The sequence below is a fragment of the Osmia bicornis genome, chromosome 2 (genome assembly GCF_907164935.1).
Source record: "Osmia bicornis bicornis chromosome 2, iOsmBic2.1, whole genome shotgun sequence".
In the NCBI taxonomy this organism is placed as follows: domain Eukaryota; kingdom Metazoa; phylum Arthropoda; class Insecta; order Hymenoptera; family Megachilidae; genus Osmia; species Osmia bicornis.
Genome location: NC_060217.1, coordinates 6,747,849 through 6,768,304, shown reverse-complemented (window position 1 = coordinate 6,768,304; position 20,456 = coordinate 6,747,849). Strand labels below are relative to the sequence as shown.

Genomic DNA, 20,456 nt, shown 5'->3' with positions numbered 1-20,456 from the left:
TAGAGAACATGAAAGCAGAAGAGGTATCCGGCGAAATCGTGCGACAAGGATAGCAACTACTGTGCGAGAAGGACAAAGGTAAGCCCCTCCCCTATCCATAATGGCGGCGTTAACAAACAACAAATAATGGAGAAAAATAATTAATTACTTGCTGCTCGCCCACAATTGAAGTATGCACTTTTAAGATCACTTATTAAAGTATAAAGCCGTAGGAAATTTCAGGACTGGGTATTGTAAGCATTCTGACCCGAATTAAAATTATTAATAATATAAGAATTGAGGGCGGTCGGCAATAATCATCATCCGGGATTTTCAATGACATTGATTTTGCAAGTTTAATTTATATACTTTTATAATTAGAGAATAAAAACTTAGCCAAGCGTATACTGTAATAAGCGATGATGAAAGTGCACGAATTGTGCGTAGAAAAATGAGCGATTAACGATTTCCTTCTGGTAATTGTCATTTACCGAACGCCGCCATTGTGGATTGAAAGTCTATGCCTGTCTTTGTTGCACAGTATGCGCTATCCTTGTCGCACGATTTCGCCGTATACTTGCTACATGTTTCTGCTATCCTGGTATCAGGAGTTTAGTTCGAAACTCCAAACGCTAGATGGAGTTGAACAAATTTTTATTTAGCGGCGATACACAACCACGTGGATAATTCAGTAATGTATTTCTTACTTTAATATTTACATACCTGTATATTAAATTTAATTGTTTTGTAACTTATTAATAAAAAAAAATTACTGTTGCGGAACCTGTGATTATCCTTACAATTAGATCGTTGCATATAAAAGATGTCAGACAGAATATGATGAAATAAAAGTATCGCAAAATAACCTTGATCATCGCTAAGGAAAATATAAATATAAATATAAATTTTTGAATTATTGCTACTGAAAATTGTATTTCCAACAACTTAATAAATTCTTTATAACTATGTATCATGCGTCTCATTTATCTTCTTGTTACACTTGCATTAATTAATTAACCGATAAAGTATGACAAATAGCGAAAGAATAAAAAAAAAAAAAGTAAAAATTAAGAATACCAAAAATTGCGGGCATCGCATATTCACGATTTATATTTTAGCAAGACTTTTTGAATTTCTGAAACGTTTATTTCACATCACAACAATAGAATTCGTTTACACAATGTATGGCGTCTGCGGCGTTAATTAAACTTCGTATGGATGATTATTAGGGGAAAGATTGGCATTATAGAAGAAAAAAATAGAAATAGTAACGCACACAATTTTTTTTTATTAACTAGAATAATTTATTTTTTCATGGTAGAAAAAGGAGAATGTATCTTAACTCATGGACTGCAGTGTACTCATACAATACATACAATCCTCGATTGAATGTTACACAAAATTCATTATAAATTGATTTCTTAATTATTTCCTTGTCCTCGTGTAATCTGCTTGTGTGTGAAATGTTCAATCCGAAAGAGACAACTATTAATTTCCTATGTCGTTTCACGTGGTGTTTTATGCGATTTACGAAGGGGGAAAAAATAGCTCTGAGTGCGAATTTTCCGTTTACATTTTTTATTCTTATTTTCCACGAGGTCTGCTTCTTTTTGGACCAAGAGAAAGACAGAGAGATAGGGGGGTACTAGAAAGTGCCGAAGGGAAAATGAGGGAAGATAAACGAGAAATTGAAGATGGAAACGTGGAATGGTCGGTGGAAAATCTTTGAGAGCGACACCATCGAGAATCGACCGAACGATAGAGAATAAAAAGAATTTCAGAATAGTGAAAAAATGAAAATGGAAGCAAGGAAAAAAAGATAAAGATGTGCGAATGTCTCGTTCGTACAATCTCAATGTTTATCTTCTCTCTGTTTCTTTTTTCTATTCTCGGACCATAGGAACCGTTTCAGGATCAAAAATGTAAAAAAAAAAGAAAAAAGAATAAAATTGCAAACAGTATCTGTCTTTTCCTGTTTTCAAACGGTTATTTTCGCGAATTTCAGAGCAGGATCTCCGACGAAGCAGCGAAATTTTGCACTTGCTACTCTTCGCTCTTTTTTTCTGTCCCCTTGCAACGATCCTGATCCTCGTAAAAAAACAATTTCCTTGAACTCGAGGAACATATTACTGCGTATTTCCTATCCTTCCTGTCCATTGTGTTTTAATATCTAAACGCGTACAAGTATACTTTTACAAAAAAAAGAAAAAAGAAAGAAAAAAACGAATGAAGAAAAATCTTTGTTTCGTCTCCTTGTAATCTCTACTCGTGAAACGTATGCTTTCACTTTTGCGTTAGCGCACTCTTTTTCTTTTTAATATAATAGTAATATATTCTTATACCGTTCTCCTTAATAGTTTGTTTTGCTTTGTTTCTTGTTTAACGCGCTTACATTCAAATAGACTTTTATTTAGAAGTTATACAGTTAATAAAATTTGCGATTAATTAATCGGTCTCGCTGCTGCGTTTATCGTTCGCTTGTTTCCTCCCTTTCTCTCTCTCTCTCTCTCTCTCTCTCTCTCTCTCTCTCTATCTTTCACACACACACACATACACATTCTCTCTATCATTCTCGCTATCTCATTTATAATTATTACTTTACTTTTTTTAGCCTTTATTTATTTAAATTTACGCTTTTCTTTTCTTTTAGTTTGTGAGGAATTGTTCTGGTCGAGCGTGTTGCTGCTCGTTGATGATCACGGTGCATCCGTCGCTCGCGCGCTCGCTTCGCCATCGCTTTTTCTCTCGAAACTCTTCGTTCCCCGTGTTTCCATAATTAGTAATACATTAAGAGTAATAATAACAATAATAGTAATAATGATTAATAATAATAATAATAGTAGTAATAATAATAAACAAAAAGCAATTGAATTTTGTTGAGGGACGAAGGGAAGGAAATTTCGTATCTTTCTCTCTAGAAAAACGGAAGCGATTTTTTTCACACATCACCGCGAACAAAAGGGACGTTTGATCGCGAAAAGAAAAAAAGAAATCCAAATGGAAAGCGATGCTAGCTGACGCGCGAGCGTTACAAAATGAAAAAGACGCGCGGCACATCCGCGTCTCGCCCGATTTTTCCTGTATCTTTCCAACAGTTCGGTTTATCTCCCTTAAACAATAAATGTTTCGTTTCGATTATTCTCGTTTTTTCTTCCTTTTTTTCTTTTAAATTATTTCTGTGACATCCATGAATGAAAATCGATCGATGATTGTAACTTTCTCTTCATCGTTGAGAAAAGCAAGAAAAAGAAAAGAAAAGAGACAAAAAAACAACACAACGGCATTTCTACTATTCCCATTCTATTTTAACGCTAATATGTAGGACAAAAAACTAACAGATTTCGGCATAATAACAAATCGTCGTTCATCGAGCCCCCCGAAACGAGTACCGAGAAAGATCATCATCGTTATTTGTAATTTTTCTTCTTCTTGCAATCCTGATTAAAAATTCTGATTGATCTCGAAACACTCTCGGGCGATTCGATGCGACGAAATATAACAGGTTGTCGGCTCTGACGACTATCGTTCCTGATTTCTCGCAGATCTCCTTCGCTTCACGATGAATTTAACAAAACAAGAAAACCTCGAAGATGTGTAAATTTCGGATCTCGCTGCTTACCTGTCGTTCGCTGAAAATAATCATATTGTAATTTCCAATCATTTGTAAAATTTCCATACAGTACATTTAACATATTGACTGCCATGCTGGAACTATTGAAAATTTAATTAGATTATTTATCCAGTTAAATAAATAAATTCTTTGTAATATGGGTAATCGATTTCTATGGAATTTTTAGTGTCATCCACATATGGATCAGCTGACAGTCAATGTGTTAACTCTTACGTAAATACAAATTTTATTTTATTGATTGCATCGAGTGAACTCAGAGTATATTATTATGAAGGTTTCTCTATTGATAGTCTGTCTTATCACCAGGTTCCTCGAGAGACGATTACAAGATCTTTGTAACAATGTATATTAACGCAGATATTACAATATCGATACAGAACGTTGGCGTACAAAATAGAGAAACGACGAGTTTCCAACGAGATCCATAAAGATAACTCTCGTGAAACAAAGGTGTAAAAAAGATCGTCGAGAAATTCGGAATTCCAGCTACTTCATACTATATACATCCAGAAGTGAGGGGATCCGACGAATAGCAACGATCGAGAATCGCGAAAAATAAAAAATGGAGCTCGCACGTTGCATTGAGCCGGACACCCTCGCCCCGACAGAGCTCGCGAACACAATAATTCTATTTCATAATTGTTTTATCATCACTATTTCACGTTTAACTATTTCCTATTGTGTATGAAAGGGGAGCTTTAGGAGGGGGAACGAGGGATGAATGCGTGGATCGGGGGCTTGGTAGGAGGGACTCTGCTTGGATTTACTGTCTGCGATGTGTTCCTCTCACGCAATTAACATATTTCTCATTCAGCAACTGTACTGTGTATTTAATTCAATGATTTCGAACTTGTCCACGTCTCGTCCGAAACGAATGAAAGAAAGGAAACGGATCGAACAAAAACCGTAGAACAGTGATCCATCGATCGACCGACGCGAGATCGACGAGGGTATCATAAATTCAACCGATTGTTTCATTATTCAAATATATATCCCACGTCGATTTCGATCGAGCAAAAATTCCGTGCGCGTATCCAAACGTCAACGACACGATGCGAGAAAAAGTTGTCGAGATCTCGTCGTGTTGATTTACTCTATAATTTCAGAAGAAAGAAGATTCTCATAACTCATTTCATAACGCGTTTCATTCAAAAATAACAAAAAAAAAAAAATAAAAAGAAATAAAAAAATAAAAAAAAAGGAAATATTTCGGCAATAGAAACGTGGCTCTCTAAACTCATTTCCATCATTTCAACTCTCTTCATCGCTCAGTTATTTCGCTATTATTATTATTATCATTATTATTATTCCATTTTTCTGTAAATTTATTTCTCTTGTCGCTGGTTAGATTCTCTGCGCTCTATCGTATAATATGCGTGTAATCGAGGTACGGTATATAATCTGCATGTAGCTCTGAAAAATTTGCGAGGTAGTCTTGTGTTGGACGCGCCGCGACGGCATTTCCTAATTGGTCGTCAGGCGTCGAGTGTGTTTCGGCGTCCATTCTTTAACGAACGCTGATAAGGCCCGGATATAATAGTTCTCGCCTTGTTTCATACGACTTGAGAAAGCGGTATAAAAAGGGGGAAAAAAAGAGAATGAAACAACGCCGGTGAAACGATCGTGTTTCTGCGACGCCATGGGGGTTGTAACTCTCTCGACGCCGACGACACTATTTCAGACTTGACCGTCACGGCGACGCCTTCAAAAAATCCCATGTCTCGTGTCTATTGTAACAACTATTGCACTTATGATTTGTATCAATGTCACGCTTCGCGGCACACGTGTCGAATGTACGAACGAGTACTCTGTGTTAAATTCATTCAACAGCGGCGTTGTTCTTTAAAAGCACACATATAAAAGAAAAATATTAGAAAATCAAGGAGAAAAAGATCGGAGAAAGACTCTTGGTTGCATGGATACTCCTCTTACCGTTGAACGTTTAAAAATCTTACTATTATATATAATATATATATATATAATGTTATTTTAATAATAGGTACCATTAAATGCCATCCGGTTTCTGTTAATTACTATTTACTATTATTTTCATCTCTTTCTCGCTTAATCTACTTCATTACTCTTTAATCCTGTTCCTATTTCATTTTAATCTCCCTCCCTTTTTCTCGCTTAATTCTATTTATCTCTCTCTTCTTCCCTTCTGTGTGATACTCTAGCGTAAGAAAGAAAAAAAAAAGAACAAAGAAAAAAAAAGATTGACAAAATATATATGATGTATTACGGTGTAGATATATATAATAATCTATATATATCGATAATATGTGTGTATATATATAATATAGCTTTTTTTTTTCTATGGTAAATCTGGTTCATTAATAAACTCTTGAACACTTATTACATGCGGAGAGAATCGGTCTCTTTTTTTGCTTTTCTTCTTCCGTCGTTTCCTTCATTTATCCCGTTTTGTTATTTTCATTTTCTGCGGCTGTATCGTTTACGTATCCGGGCATATATGTATATTTATATAACTGTACATCGTATGTGTTCCCTCTGGGTTCTCTGTGTGTATATATATCTATCTTCATATAATATAAAACGTATGCAAGTGTGTGGGTGCTGACGGATTTTCATGTGGTAAATTAACGAAAAAGTTGACGCGGTATTTTATATGAAATGTACGATGTGCATTATAAAAAGAAAATTTTTGTTTTGTGTGTTTAGTAATATATCACTTGTTATGATGGTTCCGTTTACACGCACGGCCTCTTACCAATTTTCTATCGCGTTCACCGCTCTCACAATCATTGTTTCTCCCTTTCCCGTAATCATTTCCCTTCTCCTCCTTCTTTTCATTCTTTCTCGGCTCGTTTTCGTATCTCCTTGAGTTTTTAATGATACAGGGCAATTCCTCACGTTCACCTACTAATTTTAAAACCAAACACGCTAGCGGGTACTCTCCCTCCAGAAAAGAAACGAGAAACGCAGCTTCTTCTTCATTTTTTTTCTTCTTTCGTTTTCCTCTTTTAGAGTCTCTTCTAAATCGAAAAAACACGGTTCCTTCTTCCTTCGTTTTTTGGAAAATTCGATTCTCGTCGAAAAATTTTTCATTTCCAAAATATTCGTTGTTCACGAGAATCAACTCACACGCAGAATTTCTTCTCCCCCCTCTTTGTAAGGGTGTTTTCTGGCCGAAAAACAGACAATTTAGCATCTGGAGGGAAGCGGCCCGCTGTATAAATATATATATATTTGTCCTGCCTTACATGTCTATGTATTTTATCTCTATGCTTCGTGTACTTAATGATTATCCATATAGTATGTAGTAGTTAAACTTTAAATATTATCCACTAAAAACACCATAGATTTTTTTGTTTTTAATCCTTCGAAAGGTTCGAAAAAGTCTTTTTTTTAATACGCTCTGTATGCGTGTGAGCGTGAGGGTGAGTCCAAAAGAATTCGCGATTTCCAACAAGTTACAAAAAAAAACCATAAAAAGAGAAAAACAGAATTTATCGACTCTACGAAAGACCATAATAAGTAAAAGAAATCAAAGAAATTTGGGGAAAAAGGAAGCTTAAAAAAAATTAATAATAAGATAGCGATGAGGATGATGACGATGATGATAATAATAATGATACTAATAACAATAACAGCAACAATAATAATAAGAAAACACAGAACAATATTAAAGATCACAAGGAAAAGAACTGAAACACTACGGAGTTTAATATTTGGTTGGCTGCATGGAAAATTTGATTGAATTATTAATTGGAACTAGATAAAAATTCATAAGTCTTTCGTTAAGAAAATTCGCGTTGCACCGAATCGTATTTTTATTTTATTTTTTAAAACGCGAGCTCACGATTTTCACCGTTGTATATATACCGAATATCAATTAGAATTATTATTATTTACGATTATTATTATTAATATTATTATTATTATACGCCATATCTTATTAATCCGTTCCCTCGTTATTCCTCCTCTTGCTCTCTCGTCCGTAGCCAAACCAACTTCCACTAATGATCATTTCCATTCGATTTCACGTGTATCTTTGGAATTTTTGAATAAAAAAAAATTTTTTTAAATATACACCGAGCCAGGACTGTATAGTGTATTTTAGAGGAAAAAAAAATGAAATCCTTCCTGTGGTAGGCATCACCGGAACGAGTCCCCCGGACCAAGAAAAAAAGAACGAGTTTTCTTCACTTTTACGGAATTTTACACGGAATTCACCAAAATAGCAACAAAAAAAAATCATCAAAACACCGAAGACACAAAAATATATAGGCGGTAGTAGTAAATAGTAGTAATAGTAGTAGTGTAGTAATAATAGTAGTAGTAATAGTAGTAAAGTATTTGATAGTGGTGATTATATAGTAGAAGTGTTTTTTTTTTTTAATAGTAGAATAGTAGCAATTAAAGTAAACTAAAGTAGACAAAAATGAATTAATTACGGTGAAATTATCGTAATCATGGGGTTTGCTATCGCCACCTCTCGTCCATCGATTCCAATACATCAATTTCTAAAAATTGATCACCGCACTTTTTTTTACCTCCATCATTTCTCACGTTTCTTCTTGAATTATCCAATCAATGGTTTTGAAAATGCAAAATCGATAGGTTCGAAGTGACGATGTTGAGGCAAGCCCCGCGGTAGCGCAAAAAATTAAAACAAAAAAAAATTATCATACCGTATAGCAAAATGCAAGCGCGGAGGTTGTCTCCGTCGGCAATGCGCAACCTCTATATATTTTATTTGTTATCCATCAAGAAAAAATAGTGTTTTTTTTTTCAAGCACGTGTTAACTTCCAAGTAACAACATTTTTTTTTTTTCGCTTGTTTCTCATACGTATCTTATATAGTTTTTCTTTCATTTAAAAATCGTCGTCCTCTCTCAATCTTTAGCGTATGCTATCGTTTTTCTGATCGTGATCGTGATTTCATTTTTTAGATATCGGTTCACGAGAAAAACGGCCTTGTGCCGTTCTATTTCCATTTATTACGAGAGTTTACGATCAAGCAGTAGTTCGTTATGCATGCAATCGTCGTTCGAAAATACGTGGATGTCTTGACTTTTTTTTTCTTTTTCTTTTTCAAAATGACACTTTTCACGTTCACTCGTTCCTTCTGCACTTTATCCTTTGATCAATCCCACGTACCATCCTCGGCGTGCGTATAATAATGTACGTATTACATTCCTTTGTATATATATACACATATATAATGTATATAGTATGCGTGTGTGTGTTGGCGGTATGCGTAGTAGATACGTTTGCTTCCATATTTCGGGTTTTCATGGTATTTCGGTGATGAAGTAGCATTAGGTATTTTCCATGGTAGCCCCAGCGTCGTGCTAAGGGTCGTACCGCGACTTTGTTTTCTTCTTCCTCGTATCTTTTTTTGTTTTTTAATTTTACTACAGTCCACTTTTCCCTATGATCTACATATAGAATATATATATATATATAATGATATATGTATAAAACGAAAGCTATCCCCTTTCTTTGCTGTCTAACTGATGACGATGATTTGGCTCTGTTTTTTAACCCTTTTTCAGCCCGTTGAAAATTCCCAACAATTTTGTCATATTTCCAAACAAATCTGTTTTTACTCCGCGATCAGGGAAATTACGATGGACTGTGACGCGATGATCCTCTAATCGTGATTTTCGATGGTCCTCCACCAGGCCTGTTCTGCATCGAAAGGAATGCTTCGTGGTTCGTTTCCTTGTCGTGAAAAATATTTTGAAATTTCTTTTTTACCAATTCCCGTTTGTTACGATCGTTGCTCGTTTCTTTCAATCGATGATCATTATCTGTTTTATTTTTTTTGCCAGCTGCAAAAGATTGAAATTCTCGATCGTGAACATTTGATTTTTCCTCGATCGACCAGACACTCTGTGCAGTATAATCCCTTTTCCGGATCCTGTAGCGAAAGATGCACAACACTCGTGTTCGTGTCTATTGTTTCTTTCTTTTCCAATTTCCTTAACGATGTGGCCTGTTTACCAGTTCGATGATGCGATCTGTGTTCTTTCATTTACGATGCACAATCGGTTGTTTTTCTACAAGTTAACATCTAACGAAGAGCATAGAGCTTCGAACCAAAAGAGTTTTTCTTAAAATTTCAATTTTCATACGATACCAGAAAACAGTCGTTAGAATTTCATAAAAAAAATATTTTTTTTCAATGATCTCCGGCGCGTGCTAATGATATCGCTAAGTACCTACGCAAGAATGATAGTCCTTTCGCGACTTGTTTAATTAATGTGGTCCCGTGGTCATCTGACTTTGTGCAACATTATTTATTCGTTTGAACATATAGCATCGACGCCGGAACGAATTTACCGAAAAACCACGAATATACATTATCGAAAACTCTTTTGGCTCGGCCGCTCCGTGCATCCGAATACGTATTATACACAAAGTATTATTATATGCGTAAAATTGTATATGTACAACGTGCGTATCGAGCTTTTGCTGCGAATGTTGGCCTGACCCAATAAACAAAACAAAAATGGTAAGTGTCTGTTGGTATGAATACATCCGGCGATATAGAATCAATCGGTAAATCAATTCGTTTAAATCGTTCACGACCTCGCTAGATTTCATCGATTCGGTTCTGTCGTCTATTGCGATGTCTCTCTCGAGAGAAAGAGAGTGTATCGTGTGTGTGCGTGTATGTGTACGTAATGTATAATAACAGAGAATAATTAATATGAAAAATGTCTAATAATATAAACTGTATCAGCGTAGGGTTAACAGAACGAACATGGCAATCGTGCGAAACAAACGTGTAAACCGAACAGGAAAAACGAAGAACGTGCATAAACATTTCTATAATCAATGAAGATAAAAAACGGAAATATAGTTATAAATGGATCGCGCCAACAAAATGAAGAAAAAAAAAACTGAACCTTCTTTTTTTTTTTCTCACATGATTCGCGAACAATACTTATCCCCTAACGGACACATTATCATTAAGTGATATATAATGTTCAAATTCTCAAACGATTTCCACCTGATAAAATAATTCAATGATAAAAGGAAAACGCGTATAACTATATGTATATACATATATACGAAAAAACTATTATCTATTCGCCCCTGAAGGCAGCCCGTTCTTAAATCATCTCCTCCCGTCTTCTGTTTTTCTATTTCTCCGCTTGCGCTGTCTTAATTATCCCGCTAATATATTAAGAAAACACGGTAAATATAACTGATGAGGTAGCGAATGAACGAAAAAACAAACTCCCTTCTCAACGTCGTTCTACCATGTTAATGAATTTTTCTTTTTTTCCATTCTCGTCAAAAACGTGCCTCTTCTCTGCGTCTCGTGTTCATTTCTTCGATCAGCCGAACTCCCGGAAACGGCTATTTTGGGTTTTAGTATTATATTACTCATCTCGTACTCGATTCGCGACGATCGTTTATCATCGATCTCCTCTTCGAACGTTAACATTTGTCCAAGATCGTCGTGCGACTTCGCAGGAGAAAGAGCATTATTTATATTATTAACGACGGTACACGGATGATATACAATTTTATGATGGTTTTCCATTTTGTCTATTATTATTTTTTTTTCTCTTTTTTAACGTGTTGCGTGGATATATTTCAAACGATTTACGAGAAAGTACGTTTTCTGAGTCGCCGTCTCGCTTCGCTGGCAGTGTGAACACAGCCTTTAAGCGATAGAACATTATACGTATATATCGTATTTATTGCTGATCACAGAACGTTCTTAAACGAGAAACAGATAGTTTTCGTCGATCTGCTGACCATACGTGTTTAACATCCTAATTAAGTTGTCACGACTCTGATACAGAAACCACTTGATGTTATATGTATACACTGATTAATCGAATTCCATCCTCGATTATTCGTATTGGTTCCGTGACGATCGTATTCCCTCTGGCAGATTGACTTTCTCGCGCGTAACATACACATATTTCTACGTATGCTGTTTATGGGCAGTTTTAAGATTCTATGGCGAAGTACGAGACGAGAACGACGATGCTGGAAACGTTTAGTTTGCGTGTTTTTATCCATACGCGGCACGATCAACTATTTTTCTTCTTTGTTCACGTTGAATTATTTTCTCCCCCTCTCTCTCTCTCTCTCTCTCTGTGTATGTATGTGTATATATGAGATTTTTCTGTAACAACATTCTCATCTTGAAGAAACAAAATAAAAAATAAACTTCATTCGCTCTTATCACGCATACGCGACAAACGGTTATTCAAGGATTGCGTCGTCTTTCTAATCCGGTATACGTCGATTAAATCTGTTTCGTTAATAAGTTTAAGCTTTACATATAATATATATCTATGTACAACAAGTGTATAGCGTATATATGTGTGTTTTTTACTATATGCATAATACAAGGTTTTCATATCTCGGGGCTTTTAGGGAATTCGGGGAGTGTAAATGCAGTGTAGAGAATAAGTTACATACCCGCGCGGTTTTCTCATAATGCCCATTATTGGCAACAATAGGATAATAATAGATAATATATTAAGACTTCTTGAAGAATTAAAAAAGAAAAAAAGAAAAAAAAATAGAACAGTAGAAAAAGAAAAAGATGAAAGAAACATAACGTATCTTTCTCTCTATCTCTCTCTCTCTCTCTTTCTCAAATACTATAGCATATCTAAAAACTCTGATTAGATCACTCTACAATTAGATTATGTATCATCTCTGTAATTTACCTCTTATCATCCTATCTCTCAGCCGCTCTCTCACTCATCCTTACCGTTTTTCAATTACGTACCACGCCTAAAGCTTACCCGATATATATTATCTGTTTAGCGATATCACTTGAATCTGTCATATTAACAACAATGCCCAACTGTATAGAATAAGGCCCTCGTTTACCGCCGCGTATTCGTTTACAGAACCGTTTCTTCCTCGTGACCCGGAATCAAATAATGGATTCGATTTCGCGTTTCCGTTTCGTCAAAGGGGACACGTTAAATCCGTCATCTCGTTCGACGAGCAAACGCTAGAAAGGAAAACGTTCGATATCGATCGATGCCAGTCGATCGATCGGGAATAGACAAAAAAGGAAGTAAGTTTTGCTCGCGAACGAGACGTCGTCGAACGCGTCCCGATCAACTAGAACATCATTTACATCTGCTCACCATGGCGGTCTTAAAAATTCACACGATCCTATTAAAAGATCCAACTGCCACTTAAAGATTTCGTCTATCTCGAAATACTAATACTAAAGCCCAAAATAATTTGACCACTCTTTCGTTTGTTGCTTATGTTTTCGGCTGGTTCTATCATCATATACGCGTACGATCTTTCATATTCACCGTGAACGATAATAATAGTAATCGTAGCTCGTATCTGTTGCACGCACGACGATTAATATTCATTTCGTTTCCGATAAATCCCTTATCACTATATTACTATTCATTTATCACTATTATTATTATTATTATTATATTATTACTATTATTATATTATTATTAAAGAAATATGAAGTGCTGTTAATCTGACGAGTGTGTTCCGCAACGATGGAGCAGAAGAACGATATATTTCATCTTCTACCCCTAAAGTTGCTTTTTTCGTATTGTAATCCATCCCGTTTATTTATTGTAAAACCCTGCGCGGAATTGTCCACGTATCAAATATATATATATATATATATCTATGTTTATAGATATACGCTTATAGTATTATAGGATCGTGTAGATCGATAACGAAATCGAACCGATCGCTAGTGATTGCCGCGATCGTTGCGTATTGGTTTTCCGTTATGCGTGATAGCTGGCTGACATCGGTGTGAATCACCCTGATGATATTTCATAGTTTTCGTCGGTAAATGATGTATTAATGTGCAACGAAGACAGTCGAGCAGCGTTCACTATGAGAATGATATATTCTTGCTGCTGTTTGCAATAGATCGTTCCTCGAGTAATTAGAGTACGGCGGTGCTGGTGCGATGATTTATCATTGTTAGACATCGACGATGGTAAAGCTATTGATGAAAAGTAAAACTGGAAGGATTGAGCTGTGATTCCTGATTTTTCTCCCCTTTTTTTTTTCTTTTTTTTTTGAAGATCGACTGAAGATCACAAGACGACATGATCAAATATTCCAGTGAACTTTTTCTTTTCTTTTTTTTAAGAAAATTCCTCTTCGTGTTTTTCGAGAGTATATTTTGCGCGAGTGTGTTTTTATTTATTCTTCAAGATTTATGTTCGCATCGAGCGGATATGCTGATACCTTTAACTATGGTAGATCGAACTGTAAGAGAGATGTTTATATAGTCTACCTAGAACGTGTACGGAAAATGGAAGATTCTGCTTTGGTCTTTGGCCACCACGTCGTGAGATGACGAATTTCGTCTTCTTTTTCATAGGCATATATTTTTTTTTTTCTTTAGTCTTCATCGAAAGTCTGTTAGCGAATCGCGTAGCTGTTACGCGTTAGACGCGTTTTCCTTTCTATATTCGCTGTTTTTGGGGATTTTTCGCTTTCTATCTAACGCTTGATAGTTTTACGTCCTTCGTCCCATTGTCCATCGTTTCTCCTGTGAATTTTTCCGTGAAATTACAAAAGTATGTTTCGTTGTGTGTTAGCAGTCGATTAGAAGGTGATAATTGATCGAGCTTGATAAAAGTTATCAGAGATATATCGACGACACATTGGACGTTCCGTATAAAAAGAATCATTTTTGTTTGTTATTTTTCATTTTATATAATTTACGCACGTTTCTTCTTCTTTTTTTTTTTACTTTTTTGTTAATTTCTTCATCGACGGAGATTGATTTGAATCCGAATGCTTGATAAGATCTTTCGAATATTTTTTGTTCGTTTCCTCTATATTCGTGTCCCGCTGGATAATATGGAAAATTCTTAAACTTAAGCGACGAGCTTATCCTTTAAATTTCCTCAAATTCTAACCACGATTTTTTTTACTCACGGTAAAATATTCTAGAATACTAACATTTAGATTTAGCGATAAATCGATTTTGTACATTTGTTTGTTGGTATTCCTTACCAGTAGATTAAGTTACTCCTCGCCTCTTAATTCACGCGCATTAATAATTTATAACGTTAAAAATCTTCATTTCTCTTCTTTTTAAGTTATCATTATATTAATAATTTCTATTCAATCTTCATCTTTCATTTCTCTTCATATTTTTTTTGCCTTTTTTTCTTTTTTAAAGATTTTCATTTTTTGTTACTTTGTTTGATTTGTACATTCTCCCGAGCGTGCGAGCGGGTTTTTGTCTCTCTCTCTCTCTCCCCAAAATCATCTTTTCTTCTTTCCCTTCATGGCGTTCGAAGTGCTGAGGAATCGGCCGAAAAAGTAACTTTCACCTTCTTTTCTGTCAGCTTCCTGAGTTTCTTTACCGCGTTCAGTCTGATCAAATTCTGTTACGATTCTGTTGTTCTCCCGTTGTTTAGTTTGTTCCCGTAATGAATTTCTCGTTGTTCCTTCTTTTCTTTTTTTTATGTTATTCTTGATAGAGTACAAGAACTATGGAGCGAGCGACGAAGTCCGAAAGGTGTTTTCCGAGCATCTTGTTTTTCTCTGTGCGTGCTTATGGTGTTTCTACACTACTGAGTCTTCAAGTATCTCATTTTCTTATCTTCTTCGTCTTCGTCTTCTACGTTTCTCTTGGAAATTTCATTCCGAAAGTTTGCGCAACGAAAAAATGAATCAAAGATTGATGAACGAGCGAAAGGTGTAAACATTCACGTGCGGGGCATATTACGAGTTACGAACTTTTTTTTCCTTTTCGTTTTATTACAAAAAAGAGATATTCCAAAAAGGGGGGGGGGATGGTTTTCGTTGTTGGTTCAGGTATCCTTTTTTTGTGTGTTTGCTTCCAACAACAACGAAATTCGGTGAAAAGAGCGATTTTATCTCTGTACTCGCGTCGTGCTTCTCTCTGCGTTTTGTACTTCTTCCGTTTTCTACGGTGTTTCCATGTGCGATTGATCGTTGAAATTTTGATTAGTTTTTTGGCCGAAAAACGTCAAAGAAACAATTGACTTCTGATGCATCCGGTGTGCATCGTTTCAGGAGAAAGGAGCATCAGGTGATTCTCGAGGTAGCGTAAATGATCTTCTGGATAGTAAAGTGAATTATTTTTTGTTCGATAAACGAGATATGCATGTTTTACACTCTATTATTATTTCTATGGAACGGTGTCTTCAGTGTGTCCTGTTGAATGTGTGTTTGCATTTTCTTTGAAATATTTTGTTCCTTGGCACTTTCATCGTTTTTCTTTGCTTTCTTTTATTTATTTTTCTTTCTTCCTTTTTTTCTTTTCTTACAAAATGTTATTCACTTTTGTTTCATTAAATATTTACGCTTGATAAATAAGCACGGAAGCGAAGGCCTGGCGGGCGAGGAAGGCTTTCCAGGAAGCGACAACCACGAGAAAAATCGCGTCGCATAAAACTGCGAGCCCGATCGCGTTTGTCGCTCGCCGTCGAAGTGACGTGCCCTCGCCGAACTGACCTGGCGCCACCGTTTTCTCCAAATATATTAAATATATTATACAATTTATCCGACTAAAAAATCTCCTTTATTTTCCCCCCTGACGAGAGCGACAGACGCGCACAGCGCAAAAAGCTGCGCGCCGTTTGCTCTCATTTTTAAATCTTTCATCATCATCCTCTTTCTTTCTCTCTCTCTCTCTCTCTTTCATTACTCTTCATTTTACTTCTTTCTCTCTCACGCGCTTTTTTATTTTTTTTTTCTTCTTTTATTTTAAGTTAATTAATCTCTCACGAAAAACACTTCGCCTCGCTTCTTCTCTTCTCATCCACCTTTCTCTTATATCTCTTATATCTCTATTTAAAAAATGTCCTCGCCTCCTCGCGCCTCGCTTTTTTTTCCTCTTTATTTAATATCGTTAAAATTCATTAAGTTATTAAAAACATCTAACAAAAAAATTGAAAAAGAAAGATTCACTTAGATCTCCCCAACAATGTATCAAAAATAAACTTATTACTCTTAGATTCATTTTCTCTCTTTCGTCTTTTCATTGTTCTCTCCTCGCGTATTTTCCTTTCTAAATTCCGTTCTTCTTCCTTTCTTTTCTGTCTTCGGTCAATTTCACGTTGGAAACGTGAAACTCTTATCGTTTCCATTCCTTTTTTTTTCCCCCTCTGTTCTTGTCCTTCCGGCACTCCTCCTCGAGATGCAGCGAGAAAGAAAAAAAGAAAACGGAACACCGTCGCATCGGCTTCCGTTTGTCTCTTTAGTTTCCTCTGCATACCTTCACCGCCGATTTTTCTTTCTTCCGTAACCCACAAAACAGATGAGATGATATTCGTGCGCACACTCCAGCAGCTCTTCTCGTTACACGTTTTTTTTTTCGCTCTTCATCCCGACAAACAAAAATTCTAACACGCCGTATATATCTCTTCCACCTGGTTCTACTACGCGTTTCCACTCGCAAAACTGGATCATGCTTTCCTATCCGCATTAAAACTCGTGTATTTTTGTACTAAACGCATACCGAATGCCGTGAGGTGAAATATCGACGGGTCGACGACACGCTCCTTCCGCGGAACCGAAAACGATCGTCGTCGACGTCGTCGTTGAAACGCGAACCCCGATATCAGGATTCAACGTATTAGTACTAGAGTTGAGCATCGATGACGTGCCACGATCATTCTGAACTATTGATTTAACAGTCTAGAATACACCGGAAGTTCTGTGGATATTATTGAGAAGCTTAATTAGATGAATATTTCGAGAGCGTATCTCGTGGCACATGATCGTGCGTCTCGTCAGTCCGTTAATTTTTCATTCTTTTTTTTGGTCACATTTATATAGATTTTATCGAACAGAGATTAGTCCGTTCGATCAAGTATGTTTCAACTCCAAGTCCTATACGATTAATCGTGCATATAAACCTTCCACCACTTTTGTCCCAAAGTTTTCCACTTTTCCTCATCTTCACTCTTTTCTTTATAAAAAAAAAAAAATAAACCAAAAATTTCTCTTACGCGATCGATCTTTCCGTTTCGTCTGGAAAACACTTCCCGCCCGTACGTTGCACGTGCGAACCATTCCCCGCACGAATATCAATCACGAATATTCTGTCGAAGATAAACGTATTCTCATGATTACGTTCACCTTTCGTTTTGCCAATGCCAAACGAATATGTTAAATTCGAATTTCATCCAAAAGGAGACATATAAATTTTAGAAATGGCATTAGAAACGTCAATGCCCAATTTTCTGAATCGTCTCGATCGAAAGATCGTCAACAGAATTATCGTGATCGATGCGCGCCTTCGGTGCCAGAGTCGTGACATCGCTGCGAGTTTCTACGAACTAGTTCGTAACGCGTTCCAACATTCGCTATCCTAACGTTTCAACACTACATTCTACGATTAAAACAAAGAGGCGGGAGGGAAAAAACAAAATTACAAAATTTACAAAGATCGTCGATAGACGTCGATGATAGGTTTCGTAAAAAAAAAAAAAAAAGGAAAGAAAGAAATCGTGTAGAACCGTCGTTCCGAGGAACTCGTCGGCGACTGTCACGCTCGCATCACGAGGCGAAGAACGACGAAGGCATGGTAAAAGTATATTACGATGCCTTCGCGTTGAAATTCACTTTTCCCTCCAGCACTTTACCGTATAATCTCTCTCGCGTTCTTTCCCTCGATAAGCCTAAACTTTTACCTTGTCTGGCGTTTTCTGTTACCTTTTTTTTTCCTTGCCGTTAATAATATGCCTAATCGGTAATTAATTACTTATCAATTAATAGTATTATTCAACACACGCACACTCACACACTTATTACATCCATGGTAAAGTAAAAATCCCTGAAAAAGTTTTGTGGCTTTTGCATTCTTCTCGTCTCTTCGTTTTACCTCTATCTCTCTTTCTCTCATTTAAAATTCTCCTCTCCCTTTATCTTCTGCTGTCACCACGTTTTCTTTTCTTTTTTTTTCTCCTTTTGTTGCCCGCGATTTCTGTCGCTTGCATCCCCGTATATGTACCAACGGTCGCTTTTTCATTCTCTCTGGAACATCCTTCTCGTAGCACGAAACAGCGCTCGTTTCCTGTTACATCTCTGCACTCTAAAACGTCTTTTTTAATTTATACTCGATCACTTCCAGCAAAAGTGACTCAACACCATTGATGTTTCTGCCGGTCTCCGTTCATCCTGTTCCTTCCCGACGTTGATAACCACTCGTCGATACCCCGCGGACCGCGTACATAGTATATTGACCGCGTGTCCGTGACCCCTCTCAACTCTTCTTGGCTCTTGCAAGGAACTTGAGGCGAGTAGAGCGTACCACGACATGTGTGTGTCACGCATTTCACTTCACACTAATACGAAAAAACTCATAATCGCTTCTTTGGTATTACACGGCGCGAGAGGGGTGACGGTGGGTGCGGGATGGACGAGGGACGTTTTGGCTGGAAAAACTCTTGCCTTGGTTATACGTCCACCGCAGAACGTGTCACGTTTCGTTCACCATTTTCAATAATTAAGTCTCGTTAATTAATGTCTCTCTGCGTTGTGATATATAAAAAGAAAAAACTGTACCAAGAGTAGTTTTCTTTTCAGTTATAAAAAAAAAAAAAAAGAAACAAAACCGCCTATCTGTAATAGGGTACTTAGTAGAAGTAAATAGTAGTTAATAGCAGTAGTAGTAATAGTAGTAATAGTAGTAGTAATAGTAGTAGTAGTAACATGTATAACGTAATTGTGTAATCGTTACTTAACTTCTCTGTATATTATTATAACTTTAATATTAGGTAGACTTCTTTTTTTTTTAGATTAGTTGGTTTTATCCTTTTTCTCATTTCACTTTTCTTTATCATATTAAATCTTTAACCGTAATGAATGAGGTAATAAGGTTGTGTATGCTTATTTGTTTCTTAATCATCGTATCCTATTTCATCGACGAGGTGGTTGCCGTTAACGAGTTCGTTCGAGTGTCACTCGTCGCTTCGACCCAAGAAAAATTCACAAGCGACCCTCGTAACGAAACGACGCACGCAGAGGAGGTGAGAAATCGATCTGTATCGTTCCGAAGAAGAATCGAATTCTAATTTGACCCGATCGGAAACGATCGAGAACCCTCTTTTGTCTCACCTCGTCTCGCGTGACGCGTTTTCGTTAAGCAACGTGCACTTCCATCTAATTTCGCGCGGTACTGAATGCTTATAATCCTTTTTTCTGAAATCACGGGTCGAGTCACGATCGATGGTGTTCAATTGACAATGATAAATTTTCAAACGCTCCACTACAAAAAACTATCTAAAAAAAAAAAAAAACCGCTACATTTTCTAAGTTTTCGAAAATCCATGAAAAATACTTTTAACTACGTACACGAATTAAAAAGAAAAAGAAAAAAAAACAAAAGAGAAGAGCAAAACACGCACCATCGACCATACTCCCCTTTTACCATTTTTTCTCTTTTGATTAAACGAAAATAAATCTGAAAAACATTACTATGGACTCCTATTTTACGTTCAATGTTTGCTCGATGGAAAGCTTTCGTGTATATCCTTCATGCTCTCTGCGAAGGATACAATGTTCCGCGAGAAGGAGGTTGCACGTAGCTTCTTAACGAGAGAATGTCAAAGCGACGAGGCCCACCCCGGCGAATAAAACGGATTCTTTGAGGTGTTGGTCGGCGTCGGGTAAATTTCAGTGACGTTACTGATTTTGCGGTTGTTGCTGGCTGGATGGCGAAGAGCTCGATTGTTGAGATGAGTGTTGTTGCGTTGTTGCGCCTCCCTGTTGAGACGTGGTACTTCCGTCTCTTCGGCTACGAGAACCACCTTCTTGGCTGCTACCACGACCAGCGCGAGAACCAGCACCACCTGCTCCAGGTGCACCAGACTGCAGTACCATAGAGCGAATTCTTCTCTGTGCCGAC

The 20,456-nt window shown here is 36.7% G+C and overlaps 1 protein-coding gene across 1 annotated transcript in view; it reads right to left on the bottom strand.

Moving 5' to 3' along the window:
- Window positions 1-1,244: 1,244 nt before the first annotated feature.
- Window positions 1,245-20,456, bottom strand: part of LOC114872019 (insulin-like growth factor 2 mRNA-binding protein 1) — a 56,505-nt gene continuing 37,293 nt past the window's right edge. Inside the window, exon 7 of the mRNA XM_029178738.2 lies at window positions 1,245-20,455. Within this exon, the coding sequence (XP_029034571.1) occupies window positions 20,234-20,455 (222 nt within the window). The 3' untranslated portion in view covers window positions 1,245-20,233. The remainder of the gene's footprint in view (window position 20,456) is intronic.